This window comes from Eriocheir sinensis, chromosome 41 (assembly GCF_024679095.1).
Source record: "Eriocheir sinensis breed Jianghai 21 chromosome 41, ASM2467909v1, whole genome shotgun sequence".
NCBI classification, from domain to species: domain Eukaryota; kingdom Metazoa; phylum Arthropoda; class Malacostraca; order Decapoda; family Varunidae; genus Eriocheir; species Eriocheir sinensis.
Genome location: NC_066549.1, coordinates 14,266,154 through 14,279,230, shown reverse-complemented (window position 1 = coordinate 14,279,230; position 13,077 = coordinate 14,266,154). Strand labels below are relative to the sequence as shown.

General features: G+C 41.2%; 1 protein-coding gene across 3 annotated transcripts in view; it reads right to left on the bottom strand.

Annotated features, from left to right (window-relative positions):
• Window positions 1-13,077, bottom strand: part of LOC127009699 (ZZ-type zinc finger-containing protein 3-like) — a 29,006-nt gene that overhangs the window by 14,857 nt on the left and 1,072 nt on the right. For 2 of the 3 annotated variants that reach the window (XM_050883031.1, XM_050883030.1), the window contains exons 2-3: window positions 10,272-10,471; window positions 7,842-7,958 (exon numbers count right to left, since the gene is read on the bottom strand). In XM_050883031.1, coding sequence (XP_050738988.1) covers window positions 7,842-7,958; window positions 10,272-10,433 — 279 coding nt within the window. In that variant the 5' untranslated portion in view covers window positions 10,434-10,471. Of the gene's footprint in view, window positions 1-7,841; window positions 7,959-8,368; window positions 8,488-10,271; window positions 10,472-13,077 lie in introns of those variants that run through there. The other variant, XM_050883032.1, reaches the window with a different exon arrangement.

Genomic DNA, 13,077 nt, shown 5'->3' with positions numbered 1-13,077 from the left:
GAAATAGTAACCATACATACATCATGAATGGGAAACCTCTGCAAGCGATGCAGGAAGAAAAGGATCTTGGAGTCACTATCAGCAGTGACCTGAAACACTCGAATCATTGTAAAAAAGCATACAACAAAGCTAACACTATGCTCGGGTTCATAGCGAGGAACTTCGACTGTAAAATGCCAGACGTGATGCTATCCTTGTATAATTCCATGGTAAGACCGCACCTCGAGTATGCAGTACAGTTCTGGTCTCCTAATTACAGAAAAGACATTGATTTGCTGGAAAGGATTCAACGACGCGCCACAAAGATGACACCAACCTTAAGGGCTCAACCGAACTAGGGACGACTCAAGCAACTCAATCTCTTTACATTGGAGAAAAGACGCCTACGAGGGGATATGATTCAAGTCTTCAAGTCTCTGAATAAATTCAATAACGTCGATTTCTCCAAATTCTTTGAGCTGCAAACCAACCTAAGAACTAGAAATAACAGTTTACCCATTCAGTCGAGTCGATGTAACACAGACATCGGAAGGAGTTTCTTTTCAAACCGAGTCATCTGCCACTGGAACAATCTTCCCTCAGAAGTAGTAAATGCGAATACCATCAACTCCTTCAAATATAGAATCAACTGTCACTTCGCTGCATCGGGAGTAAACTGAATATCAAGGTGCTTTCATCTGCTCCTCAATGTTGAGGTGCTTTCATCTGCTCCTCAATATCGAGGTGCTTTCATCTGCTCCCCAGGCCCCAAGTGGCTGTCGAGCAGATCAAATCACCAAAGCGGGCAACCTCATAATGAGCCAATAGGCTTTCTGTTGCCTGCATTTCCATGTTTCCATGATCTCTCTTTTGGCCACTCATCTGTGCTTGCTTTTATAGGAGCGATGATTGACAGACTTTCTCATCTGTTTTTGTCCTTGAGCTGATTCCTTTACTGTAAAAAAAAAAAGCAAAAATAATGATAAAATGCTTCAACAATTTTTTGGAAAGGAGTGGAGTGGACCTGATGGAAAAAGAGGAAGTTTGACTGGCCTTATGCTGATATTGCCTCTCACATTGATCCTCAACAGTTTGGCAACATCAAAGCCACCTTAACCACACACTGCCTTGTCAGCCTTCTAGATTTTGTTTATAAATCTCTCGAAGAGAGGAAAACTGCAGTCATTTTAACTTTCATTGCCTTTACTACCCTATGGCTTTTGATCTTGTCAACCACACATTAATAATTGAAAAAGCAGTGAAGCTTGGAATACCCCCGAGCCTTGTGGAGTGGCTGGCAAGCTTTCTGTGTCAACGAAGTCAGGCCACTCAGTACCGATCCACCACCTCCCCTCCTCAGCCCATCACCTGCGGGGTACCATAGGGGACGAGAATGGGCCCACTTTGTATTTTTATCCTGATCAATGGAACCCTGACTGACACAGGCCACTGCTGGAAGTACGTAGATGACTACACCATTGATTATGCGGTTCAGTTCTGGTCACCTTACTATAGAATGGCTATCAGAATGTTAGAATCGGTGCAAAGGAGGATGACTAAGATGATTCAGGGGTTGAGAAATTTAACATACGAGGAAAGACTCAAACAGTTAAACTTGCATTCTCTATGTAGAAAGGTGAAGGGTGCGTGGAGATATGATTGAGGTTTATAAATGGATGAAGGGCTTTAAGAGGGCATGCAGGACAATACTTGGCACAACCTACACTACCTACGAGGAGGCACTCCAAGTTTTGGGCCTGCCCAAGTTATGAGACCAATGTGTCATGCACTTGAGGGGTTTGGACAGCGGCTTCACGCTCACCCCACCCACCACAACCTCCTCCCTCCCCGAGCCCCTCTACCATAAAGGTCAATGAGGCATGTCAACTGCTTAATCCCCATAAGGGCAAGAACAGAGATGCAGGAATAGTACCTTCCCCACCATAGTCAGTATCATCAACTCACCCTCCCCATCGCAAACTTAGATGGTTTGCAAGTTTGTATCTCACAATACATATTACCCCTTATGTGTTTTAGCTGTTTGTTGATTGTTACCTTGTGATTTGTTACCTTTGTTCTGTATGTTGTGTATATTTTTAGTTGCAAGGCTGCCTCTTTATCCTCAATAAACTGTTCGTTATTATTATTAACCCTTTCCATATGGTGATGCATCATAATTACATTTTGTTTTAGTTGTTGCTGAGTGATCCCATATTCTGTTCTGGGTGTACCTAGGAACTACGTTTATTGCCCTTGAGTTCCTATTTTGCTCCACCGCAGAAAATGCCTCAAGCCTGTTTATTTAATGGTAAACTATTTTCTCTCTCTCTCTCTCTCTCTCTCTCTCTCTCTCTCTCTCTCTCTCTCTCTCTCTCTCTCTCTCTCTCACAAACACACACACACATACACACACGTATGCACAGCATTTTGTGATGCATTATCAAGCATCAGACATCTCAACTACTGATGAAAACAGGCAGTGGACGCCTGTCTATTCTTTTTTACAGAGAGAGAGAGAGCAAAAAAATAGCTTACCACCAATTGAACAGGCTTGAGTGATTTTCTGTGGTTTGTCATCCACATCTTCAGGGTGAGAGAGAACGAGAGAATAGAAAGGAAAATATTACCGATGTAGCTTCATATCTTGTGTGAAATTATGAAAATTAGCTGCTGTAGCTCAGTGATGTATTGTGCTCTGCCATGACATATGACTGCCTGCTAACCACCTACACTGAACAGGAAGGGATCGAACTACGATCTTCCTAGGCGGAAATGAGCATTAGGTATATTGACTTTGCTGCCACGGCTATGGGTTCAAGAAAGGTTGCAGTTTCATCAAATCTTACTTTCCTTTCAACTCTCTCTCTCTCTCTCTCTCACACACACACACACACACACAAGACCCACCTCCGGGAGCATGGCCTTTCACCCTATTACTCCGTGAAATCTGTGTGTATTGCCGGTGAATCAGTGGGATATTTTCCATGATCTTACGTCTGTGTCCTTCCCTTCCCTCTCCTCCACTTTCCTCCACAAATCTATTTGTTTATCACAACTAATATAAGGAAATACAATTCAGCAGATACATGTCATCTACGCATAACACAAATTTCCCTGTATGTATATTGATGCATACATCTCAAAATTATCAACTAATTTATGTTTCTTTGTGCGCATCATTTAATTTTGCATATTTTTATATATAATACATGATGATTATGTTGACTTTATGGCTTAAAACTTATTATATTTAGTAGTGACGTTTGAAATTTGGCATGCGCGGCCAGACCGGATACGGGGCGGGGTGCTGTTGTCGCCCGGCCGTAATGAAGGGGTTAATATTCTTATTGTTACTATTAAGCCAAGTCTTTCATTCTCAAATTGAAACACAGTTTGATTACATCTCGATTTTTCTTGATACAAGTTCTAAAATTCAATCACTCAATAAACATCTATAACGTTTCTTATTTGTGGACCAGAAATTACCTGTGCAATATTCTGCGGGTCTGGCAAATCCAAGTTGTCCCCATTTTGCAGGCCTGTCACAAAGGCAACTGGGTCTTTGAGCACCTCCTCGCGTGCCTCCTGAAGTCAACAGGACCTGACGGTTTGTCCCCTCGGTTATTAAAAGAGCTTAAACAACAAATACTTCAGCCACTCACTAACATATTCAACCAGTCTGTTCAATTGAACAAGGTCCCGGAAGACTGGAAGATGGCGAACGTAACACCGATTTTCAAAAGAGGAGACAAAAGCGTTGCATTAAACTACAGGCCCATAAGTTTGACACCAGTGGCGGGAAAAATACTTGAAAAGATTATTAGAGACAAACTTGTTAAGTTTCTAGAAGACAATAATGTAATCTCCAACACCCAGCATGGCTTCAGAAACAAGCGCTCCTGCCTAACAAATTTATTAGACTTCTTCCAAGGTATATATAAAAACTGGGATGCCTACATCCCCAGTGATGTTATATACCTCGACTTTCAGAAAGCCTTCGACAAGGTACCACACAAGTGACTCCTTAAGAAATTGCACTTGGCGGGCATTGGAGCCAATCTGATCGCGTGGATAAGAGATTGGCTCACTGACAGAAAACAACGAGTATTACTCAACGGACGGCCTTCCGATTGGCTTCCAGTCACTAGTGGAGTGCCTCAAAGGTCAGTGCTGGGACCCACTCTCTTCATTATATATATCAACGACCTCGAATCAGGACCAAAATCCACAATATCGAAATTTGCTGATGACACCAAGGTGGGTGGAAAGGCCCTCACAAAGACCAACTGCGAAATCATTCAGAAAGACCTCAATCACATTATCGAATGGTCAGAAAAATGGCAAATGTCCTTTAACGTTTACAAATGCAAAATCATGCACATTGGATCCAGAAATAGTAACCATACATACATCATGAATGGGAAACCTCTGCAAGCGATGCAGGAAGAAAAGGATCTTGGAGTCACTATCAGCAGTGACCTGAAACACTCGAATCATTGTAAAAAAGCATACAACAAAGCCAACACTATGCTCGGGTTCATAGCGAGGAACTTCGATTGTAAAACGCCAGACGTGATGCTATCCTTGTATAATTCCATGGTAAGACCGCACCTCGAGTATGCAGTACAGTTCTGGTCTCCTAATTACAGAAAGGACATTGATTTGCTGGAAAGGATTCAACGACGTGCCACAAAGATGACACCAACCTTAAGGGCTCAACCGAACGAGGGACGACTCAAGCAACTCAATCTCTTTACATTGGAGAAAAGACGCCTACGAGGGGATATGATTCAAGTCTTCAAGTCTCTGAATAAATTCAATAACGTCGATTTCTCCAAATTCTTTGAGCTGCAAACCAACCTAAGAACTAGAAATAACAGTTTACCCATTCAGTCGAGTCGATGTAACACAGACATCGGAAGGAGTTTCTTTTCAAACCGAGTCATCTGCCACTGGAACAATCTTCCCTCAGAAGTAGTAAATGCGAATACCATCAACTCCTTCAAATATAGAATCAACTGTCACTTCGCTGCATCGGGAGTAAACTGAATATCAAGGTGCTTTCATCTGCTCCTCAATGTTGAGGTGCTTTCATCTGCTCCTCAATATCGAGGTGCTTTCATCTGCTCCCCAGGCCCCAAGTGGCTGTCGAGCAGATCAAATCACCAAAGCGGGCAACCTCATAATGAGCCAATAGGCTTTCTGTTGCCTGCATTTCCATGTTTCCATGATCTCTCTTTTGGCCACTCATCTGTGCTTGCTTTTATAGGAGCGATGATTGACAGACTTTCTCATCTGTTTTTGTCCTTGAGCTGATTCCTTTACTGTAAAAAAAAAGCAAAATAATGATAAAATGCTTCAACAATTTTTGGAAAGGAGTGGAGTGGACCTGATGGAAAAAGAGGAAGTTTGACTGGCCTTATGCTGATATTGCCTCTCACATTGATCCTCAACAGTTTGGCAACATCAAAGCCACCTTAACCACACACTGCCTTGTCAGCCTTCTAGATTTTGTTTATAAATCTCTCGAAGAGAGGAAAACTGCAGTCATTTTAACTTTCATTGCCTTTACTACCCTAAGGCTTTTAATTTTGTCAACCACTCCTTAATAATTGAAAAAAGCGGTGAAGTTTGAATGCGCCCGAGCCTTGTGGAGTGGCTGGCAAGCTTTCTGTGTCAACGAAGTCAGGCCATTCGGTACCGCTCCACCACCTACCCTCCTCAGCCCATCACCTGCGGGGTATACCACAGGGGACGAGATTGGGCCCACCGTGTTTATTTACCCTGATCGATTTAGCCCTGACTGACACAGGACACCGCTGGGAGTACGTAGACGACTCCACCATTGATTATGCAGTTCAGTTCTGGTCACCTTACTATAGAATGGCTATCAGAATGTTAGAATCGGTGCAAAGGAGGATGACTAAGATGATTCAGGGGTTGAGAAATTTAACATACGAGGAAAGACTCAAACAGTTAAACTTGCATTCTCTATGTAGAAAGGTGAAGGGTGCGTGGAGATATGATTGAGGTTTATAAATGGATGAAGGGCTTTAAGAGGGCATGCAGGACAATACTTGGCACAACCTACACTACCTACGAGGAGGCACTCCAAATTTTGGGCCTGCCCAAGTTATGAGACAAATGTGTCATGCACTTGAGGGGTTTGGACAGGCTCACGCTCACCCCACCCACCACAACCTCCTCCCTCCCCGAGCCCCTCTACCACAAAGGTCAATGAGGCATGTCAACTGCTTAATCCCCATAAGGGCAAGAACAGAGATGCAGGAATAGTACCTTCCCCACCATAGTCAGTATCATCAACTCACCCTCCCCATCGCAAACTTAGATGGTTTGCAAGTTTGTATCTCACAATACATATTACCCCTTATGTGTTTTAGCTGTTTGTTGATTGTTACCTTGTGATTTGTTACCTTTGTTCTGTATGTTGTGTATATTTTTAGTTGCAAGGCTGCCTCTTTATCCTCAATAAACTGTTCGTTATTATTATTAACCCTTTCCATATGGTGATGCATCATAATTACATTTTGTTTTAGTTGTTGCTGAGTGATCCCATATTCTGTTCTGGGTGTACCTAGGAACTACGTTTATTGCCCTTGAGTTCCTATTTTGCTCCACCGCAGAAAATGCCTCAAGCCTGTTTATTTAATGGTAAACTATTTTCTCTCTCTCTCTCTCTCTCTCTCTCTCTCTCTCTCTCTCTCTCTCTCTCTCTCTCTCTCTCTCTCTCTCTCTCAAACACACACACATACACACACGTATGCACAGCATTTTGTGATGCATTATCAAGCATCAGACATCTCAACTACTGATGAAAACAGGCAGTGGACGCCTGTCTATTCTTTTTTACAGAGAGAGAGAGAGAGCAAAAAAATAGCTTACCACCAATTGAACAGGCTTGAGTGATTTTCTGTGGTTTGTCATCCACATCTTCAGGGTGAGAGAGAACGAGAGAATAGAAAGGAAAATATTACCGATGTAGCTTCATATCTTGTGTGAAATTATGAAAATTAGCTGCTGTAGCTCAGTGATGTATTGTGCTCTGCCATGACATATGACTGCCTGCTAACCACCTACACTGAACAGGAAGGGATTGAACTACGATCTTCCTAGGCGGAAATGAGCATTAGGTATATTGACTTTGCTGCCACGGCTATGGGTTCAAGAAAGGTTGCAGTTTCATCAAATCTTACTTTCCTTTCAACTCTCTCTCTCTCTCTCACACACACACACACACACACACACACACACACAAGACCCACCTCTGGGAGGACGGCCTTTCACCCTATTACTCCGTGAAATCTGTGTGTATTGCCGGTGAATCAGTGGGATATTTTCCATGATCTTACGTCTGTGTCCTTCCCTTCCCTCTCCTCCACTTTCCTCCACAAATCTATTTGTTTATCACAACTAATATAAGGAAATACAATTCAGCAGATACATGTCATCTACGCATAACACAAATTTCCCTGTATGTATATTGATGCATACATCTCAAAATTATCAACTAATTTATGTTTCTTTGTGTGCATCATTTAATTTTGCATATTTTTATATATAATACATGATGATTATGTTGACTTTATGGCTTAAAACTTATTATATTCAGTAGTGACGTTTGAAATTTGGCATGCGCGGCCAGACCGGATACGGGGCGGGGTGCTGTTGTCGCCCGGCCGTAATGAAGGGGTTAATATTCTTATTGTTACTATTAAGCCAAGTCTTTCATTCTCAAATTGAAACACAGTTTGATTACATCTCGATTTTTCTTGATACAAGTTCTAAAATTCAATCACTCAATAAACATCTATAACGTTTCTTATTTGTGGACCAGAAATTACCTGTGCTATATTCTGCGGGTCTGGCAAATCCAAGTTGTCCCCATTTTGCAGGCCTGTCACAAAGGCAACTGGGTCTTTGAGCACCTCCTCGCGTGCCTCCTGAAGCCGCTCCACATCCTGTAAACAAACATACAAAGACATTCTTTTCATAGCTGTACCCCAGGCCTTATGAAAGCCTTACCCCAATAATTGTATTTTCATCCAGAAGCATGAAAAACATTGCAAGCAGGAAAGGAACTATCAGAATTTTACATTTTGAAGAATAGTGACCACTATGAATCTGGTACAAGTAACTGCAATTTCCACACATACTGACTCCTGACTCAAACTCCTTAGTCTCCCCTCAAGGTGTATGATAAATGCAATGCTCTTTCTCTACAGTTAACCCGTTAGCTGTGACAAGCCTAAATTGCAGCTTTAACCCTTTCATTGTGCAAGGCGAGGGAGGCGACTATCCCCCCCAGGCGCACTATGGCAGCCAAACAGGGGGAGGGGGTCTCCGTTTTTTTTTTTTTTTTTTTTTTTACGTCGTTGCCTGTTGCGCCGGTAGGCATCTTCCTGGTGGGGCCTGATGGTCGGCCCAAGGCTTCTTCCAGGTGGGGCCTGATGGTCGGCCCTGCCCATTCTGGCGCAGGCGAGTGGGGCCCTGCGGGGGGATACGTGTATAGGTAAAATTGCGCCAATCTCGCACAGGTAGACTAAACTTTTCTTCTGGTAGTTTATGGGGCGTTATGAAATAATCTGATAACTGTTTCTGTCACGAATCACTAAATGATTGACTTTTCAATGCCTGTTGTACACCCGCCACAGCCCACAGCTGCGTCACAAAATAACTCTCAGAGAGAGATGTTCAACTTGCTTACAGTTTCTACATTTCACTCACTGCTCACAAAGATCACAAGTGGACAGAATAGAACAAAACCAGGCAAATTAATATTTTTTCCTGCCATGTATCCCCATAGTGCGCATTTGTGGTGGACAACAGAGCAACTTATTTCTGTGAGAAGGTATTTCTCGCAACACCGGCCGGCAAACTGGACCACGCACGCCACCGCAATGTACCCGCCCCGCGCTGCGTATTTCCACGTCCCACACCGAGTGCCAAATAAATTTAAACTAAGATGTGTAATAATTCAATTTAAAGCACCCGGCGACGATGTTTATGACGAGCACTGTATATACCTACGTTTACTGGTTCGTCGGTATTATTTTACTTTTTTTTTTTGTCGCTCATAACGGACTTTCAGCATTAACGGACTAAGGTCCCCTCCAATTAGTTCATTATATCAAGGGTTTACTGTATTGTATATTTGGGAATTGTTAATCTAAAACCATTCAGATAAAATTAAGTAACAAGTGGTGCTAGTTAATACCACCAAGAGCAATTAGAAGCAGTATGAGGAGTGTTCAAATAAACCTTGAAGGATTCATTTTTAGCTTATGTGGCAGAGTCGACGAGGCAATCACAACCGACTTCAGAGGTTGGAAATGCAACCATGTTTTCTCTTGCAAACCAGACTTCAGGCTGAACACACCTCCCTCCACAAGTGTTAAAAATTCTCAGGAATTGAAAAGTAACCATGAAAATTCTGGCTGACCGAGTCATTCACCCAAAACAAAGTCCATGGCCATCTAGCGAGTACACGTGCCCACAACACGGATACATATCGGTCCAGCCACCCGCCACCAGACCGCATCCACGTTACCTCATCATCTGCCTTCTCCCGACTCTGTGCATTCCGACAACTAAGTACAAGATAGGATTGGCCAGTGCTAGTTTTGTCTTAGTTCTGGATAGGAATCAGGGAGAAGCTTTAAAGGTACTCACTTCCCTTGATTTTGTTAGTGATTACTCACTCAGTTTATAGTTAGTTACAACACCTGAGATGATATGAATTATAGACATCTGAAAAGCCACAGATCGTTCAAGTATGATCTGACTATACTGTTTGATACAAGCTTGTCTTTGTCTTTTCATGTGCTTGTAGAAATTATCAATGCAAATCAGTATGTTTGGGATTTATAAGGACTGTATTCTTTTTTTATATATAAACATGCAAATATATTATTGAAATATTAACCTGAATATCTATCACAACAGTTAATTTTCATGTATTCATGAACTAGAAATGCCACACTAGGTGCCACATCTATCAAAATTCCTGCTTTGTTGATGGACAGATGAAATGAAACTGACTATAGGGGTTTTACTGTACATCACCTGAAGTGGCTCATACCTATTGTGACAGGTATCTGACTGCCTACTCCTTAGGAGCATGTACTTGGGCCATGCCTCTTTGTATATAAGTTTTGTACCAGACATCCGAGGGCAGGGTTTATGCTACGCTCTCAGGATCAAAACAACAAAGCATTACAGAATTACCTGAGCATGGCAGAGATAGAACAATTCTGAAGATACATGCTCCTTACCTTAACTGCTTTCACACGCTGGGCTTGTAATTTTACAAGGGCTTTGATCAACTGTTGGTAATCAACATTATCCTTCAAAGCAAGAGGGTCAGACTCAAAATAATATTCTCCAACCTCCTCTTCATTTTCAGGTACTACAGGGGGGAAGCAATCTTCTGACATTTTTTTTTTTTTTTTTTTTGTAGCTTTGCACTGGATTTCTGTAAGGATATTAGAAGAGTAAGATGTAACATTTATGGCAAGAGGAAAAAGAGCCAAAATATCATATGCTTTTAAGTGATTGTATTTTTCAAATATTTTCTTAATAACAATGCAAGTAAAAAATCTATTTCTTTGATGCACATAACTGAAAGCTCTTTGATGATGAGCAGATCTAAATTCTGAACACCCAAGTCGTATTTCTGCCAGTTATTTTTAATAAGCCTACAACACAGTGAGATACCAGCTGTTAACTAACTTAGGTCATTTGTATTCATCAGTATGCTAATCAATTCCTTAATATTAATTAACATCCATTTATTAACCCATATCCATCCCCCCTAATGGAGTCCACGTCTCACATTTACACATCTATAACCCTACACTCATATCCCATTTCACTAATTATGCATTTCTTTTTTATTCCTTTTTAAAAATGTCTCATGATGAAAAGTTTTCCCTTTCTTTCTTCTTTCCAATGATACTTTTATATTTACAGTCACAAAAACAACAGAGAAATTGCTCTCCAAATAACTTACATTTTGAGATATGAGCAGTTTTAAGTTGAAAAGTGTCTATCATGATGGGCTTCATGCAACATAATTTTTACATTTTGAGGTAAAGACAAATAAAGGTAAACCAGTGTTTATTATATATAATATTCAGGCCCATTAAGCACCTGGTCCCCTCTTATTTTATAAATAAGACATTATACACTTGCAGGTGTGGGTGTCAGAGGGCACCACCCTCCTCACTATTACCAGGTTTTAGAAGCCTCCTTTCTCATAATGTTGGCTGTCTTTCCTTCTTTGTGACCTCTTTGTTGCCTTCTTTTGTGGTGTTTTTCTTTTGACTCTTGAATATTTAGAAGTCCTGCAACAGTGTGTTGAATGGCACCAAACCCAAGATGAATGAGAAGGCTGGTGTTCAAGAAACCATAATTGTAGTCTGTAGATGTCAAAGTACAAGCTGCAAATCTGACTCTGTTGGGCCTGCTGTGCTTTATTTTGCTGCATTTAGCCCACAATTTAGCGTGTAAGCTTTAATAGAGATTCTGGGTTCTACCCATCAGGCATCTCTCAAGCAGCTCTGTCTTGGTAAGATCAATGTAAATCCTCTTCTACTGCGGTGCGACCCAGCGGTGGACATACATTTCATGCGACCACAGGTGGGTCGCATCGCATTTAGAACAAAATAAATGTTGTGTTTGCTATATGACTCACTGGTGGGTAAACTGTATTTCATATTATTATTTATATCATTGCATTCCCTTTTACATATTCCAGAGTATAGAATATGGATAGACGGATGTTCTACGGCCACTCAGCGTCATCTGCAGAGAATGACAATGACCCCGATGATGATGCAAGTTTGGATGATTCATCTGATTCAACCTACAGGACAGAGGCTGCTTCATCAGATGATTACTCTGATTCTGATGACATTTCAGATATGCTTCAAAGAAAGCAAAAAAGGTGTCCACTTTCTGTCAGGTGTGTGAGGGAAACCCATACATGTGTGTCTCATGTTTTGCCACCAAGCATGCTTGAAATGGAACTGGCATTGTATAGCTTATAAATTATTTACCTACGGATTATGTATTATGAAAAATAACTTTTTGTTTGATCTGAAAGGCACATAGGCAGTTAAGTTCATACGAGCAAGGAAGAGCCAAGTTAGTTCAATATTCAAATTCGGTTTGTTTGTATTTTAAGGTATATTATTGTTCAATTACTTACTTAAGGAAATATTACAAAGAATGCTGATTTAATTGTCGAACATATCTAATTCACCAATATAAATTATAATGAATAATACTGAACTTTTACTTTACATTGATAAATAAATGGTCTTGAAATCTGGGTCAAATTTATGTAACTAGAATTGTGAATAAAATAATAAAATTTATGAAACTGTTTACTTTCACACCTTAAGAATGTGTTTGCCAAGCGTTCGAGTGCAATTGTTTGTAATGAACCTAGCCGCCTTGGTGTTGATTTGTTCTAACCTATCAATGTTTCTGTGTGTGTAAGGATCCCACACCGTGGAGCAGTATTCCAGTGTTGGTCTCACTAGTGTGTCATAAGCTATGTGTTTAATGTCAGGTATGCAGGTCTGTATGTATGTCTCTCCGTCTGTCTGTTTGTTTGTTTCCTATCATGTACATTTTTATATAATTCCACTCATCCACTCCCATGTGACGGTAAATGTCCAGAGAGTTGCCCATCTCACTGCGGTACTTCTCACCCTAACCATGGGTTAGATCTCACAATTCTATGCATTTTGAATCCCACATATATGCCTCGCAAATTGATAGAATCGCAGCAAGCGATTTTTGAAAAGTTGGTGTTTTAGTAATTATTGAAAATCACTCCGCGCCTCCAAAATACGATATTACGCCTCCATATTGTACTTAAGGGACGAAATACATGTCCCTTAACCATAATATGAAGGCGGAAAAACTTAAAAGTAATGAAAAAGTGGTAAAGGTAGTGAAAAGGCATATTGTACATACGCGCGATGTGTTTACATGGCGACGCCATTGCGATGTGAGCAGCGTTGCCAACGATCCGGTTAGCGGTGGTATGCTAGGCTAGCGATGGTATAC